Source organism: Penaeus chinensis, chromosome 25 (genome assembly GCF_019202785.1).
Source record: "Penaeus chinensis breed Huanghai No. 1 chromosome 25, ASM1920278v2, whole genome shotgun sequence".
NCBI lineage: Eukaryota > Metazoa > Arthropoda > Malacostraca > Decapoda > Penaeidae > Penaeus > Penaeus chinensis.
This window is the reverse complement of record NC_061843.1, coordinates 18,279,561-18,282,060: the sequence shown is the minus strand read 5'-3', so window position 1 is coordinate 18,282,060 and position 2,500 is coordinate 18,279,561. Positions and strand designations below refer to the sequence as shown.

Here is a 2,500-nt window from a genome sequence, read left to right as displayed (position 1 = left end):
ACTGTAGATAATGACGTTGCACTATTGCAAGTGGAGCCTATAACCTTCAGCGCCAGGGTCGGGCCGGTGTGCTTGCCTGAGCCGAGTTCGAGTTACGAAGGGCGCTTGGCCACGGTGACAGGGTGGGGCGCGCTCAGTTCAGGTACCGTACCCTAAAGATATTAAATGTATATATGTATGCATACACGCACGCGCGCACACACACACACACACACACACACACACACACACACACACACACACACACACACACACACACACACACACACACACACACACATAAGTACACGCGCGAGCAAACAAACTAACATGCCAGTATGCATAAACACATGTAGTACATAACACCCTTTTTCCCAATCCCAGGCGGAGTAACATCCAATGTGCTGATGGAAGTGCAGGTCCCGACGCTGACGGAGCGAGAATGCAAAGAGTCTTATAACGGTTACGTGACCCAAAATATGTTCTGCGCCGGTTTACCTGCAGGAGGCAAGGACTCGTGTCAGGTAATGCTTCTCCGGTAGCCTTGTTCCTTTTCTCTTCTCAGTTTCCCTAAGTATCCTATATTTTCTAATTCTCACAGAATTTCGTTTATATCCTTAAGCTTCTTTATTCCTAACATTTCGTCTTGTATGGCCATTATATACGCAGGACTATAAAGTGGTCCGCGAACATTATCCAATTGTCTCCTTAAACATTTTTCTTACAAATTTTACTTTCATTGTAAACAGAACAGTGTGTAGTCCGTTATTTATACACTGTCATACCGATCCAGTGAACTCCCAGGTAGACTAATGAGCGAAAGTGCGCCTGAATGTTATCTTGGAGGAAGAAGGGGGTATGGAGCATGCCTGATGGACGACAAATGTTTCATGTTATCATTATCACAAACTCCTCTCCACTATCCCACTTTTTTTTTTCTCTGAGCCCCCTCTCCTTTCCCCCTTCCCCATCTCCCTTTCTCCCTCTCACCCCTTTTTTCTCCCCCTTCCCCTTCAATCTTCCTTCTTACCCCCCCCCCCCCTCCTCGGATAATCATGTAAATAATAAATGTGCATATACTGATGGTCAAACTACTACGAAGAAGAATGATGATAATTATATAGATGAGGGTGATGATGATGATGATGATGATGATGATGATGATGATGATGATGATGATGATGATGATGATAATGATAATGATAATGATAATGATATTAATAATAACAATAATGATATCGATAATGATGTGATGGTGATGATGATGACACTGATAATAATAATAACCAAAAATGGAGATGATAATAACAAGGCTAGAATATGATTCTCCTAGAATCGTATTGTGATGTATCCGTATGTGTGTCATTCTTTAACGTTCATATTATCAGTTACTACCCCATTTTACTCCATACATCAAATTGATATCAAATCCGCTGCAACATGGAAATTGAGGTAAGATGGCCATAAGATGCCCTTCCTACACTAAAATAAAGAAATTAAGTCCGGAATCAGTTGAAACATGACTTCAGGTGAAAAATGGTAGTCTAACATGCTAGCCTACGAAACCCGAGAAAACTATCATTGCAATTAATATCATTACCGCTATTAGTTGCTCATAAAACTCCAAGGCTTCCAATCTCTGTTCTGGTTTGCTTTCCCTGGTTTGCCTCTTATAGGATACGGTGCATACTGCGCCATCTGTGGACTACGTGTTGAAACAAGCTAGGTTGTGAGCGTAGTCGGACTTGTATACGTGAATTTATATATTACAGTTGGATTCGAGATTTTCTGAAGCCTTTTCTCTTCCATAACTTAAATTTAAGGCACCACCATTATGGCAGCATGTGGATGTGGATTAAATTGTCTGTGACTACTTTAATAACCATCGCAACATCAATGTTTCTCATGAATTACTTATGCTGCAAATATGAATACATTTTAACACCATAAGATAAAGGTAAATACATCAACGCTAAAATCTGTATCTAGCGTCATATTCGGATCATTTCCCGTAACGATGGTAACATTGCCTTGTAAGTGTTGAATCGATGATGGTCTCGAGGTCATTGCAACTAGTGATCAATGTAACTATTTTGAAATCAACAGCTGTTAATACGCAGAACTACACGACATTTTGCCTTCTCCTTCCTAATAATTTAACTTTTTTACTTTATCTGTATATGGTCACTTAATCGCGCGTGTGTGAGAGAGAGAGAGAGAGAGAGAGAGAGAGAGAGAGAGAGAGAGAGAGAGAGAGAGAGAGAGAGAGAGAGAGAGAGAGAGAGAGAGAGAAGGAGAGAACATGCACGTATATGTGTGTCATTTGCATGCATCCACGTTCGTTCGCACAAAAATATATCAGTACCCGAATGCCTGTCATACGTCCGTGCGCTCTCTAGCTCCCCCTCTTCCCCTTTAACTGACCCCCCCCTCTCTCCTTCCCCCAGGGCGACTCCGGCGGCCCAATGGTCACGCCCCGAGACGGCGACCCGCAGCGGTACGAGCAGATTGGCGTCGTGTC

The 2,500-nt window shown here is 42.5% G+C and overlaps 1 protein-coding gene across 1 annotated transcript in view; it reads left to right on the top strand.

The window, feature by feature from the left end:
* The window catches only part of LOC125038646, a 38,775-nt gene that overhangs the window by 14,894 nt on the left and 21,381 nt on the right, over positions 1-2,500 (top strand). Inside the window, exons 11-13 of the mRNA XM_047632188.1 lie at positions 1-142; positions 364-503; positions 2,427-2,500. The exon at positions 1-142 is cut by the window's left edge and continues 2 nt beyond it; the exon at positions 2,427-2,500 is cut by the window's right edge and continues 56 nt beyond it. Of these exons, the coding sequence (XP_047488144.1) occupies positions 1-142; positions 364-503; positions 2,427-2,500 (356 nt within the window). The remainder of the gene's footprint in view (positions 143-363; positions 504-2,426) is intronic.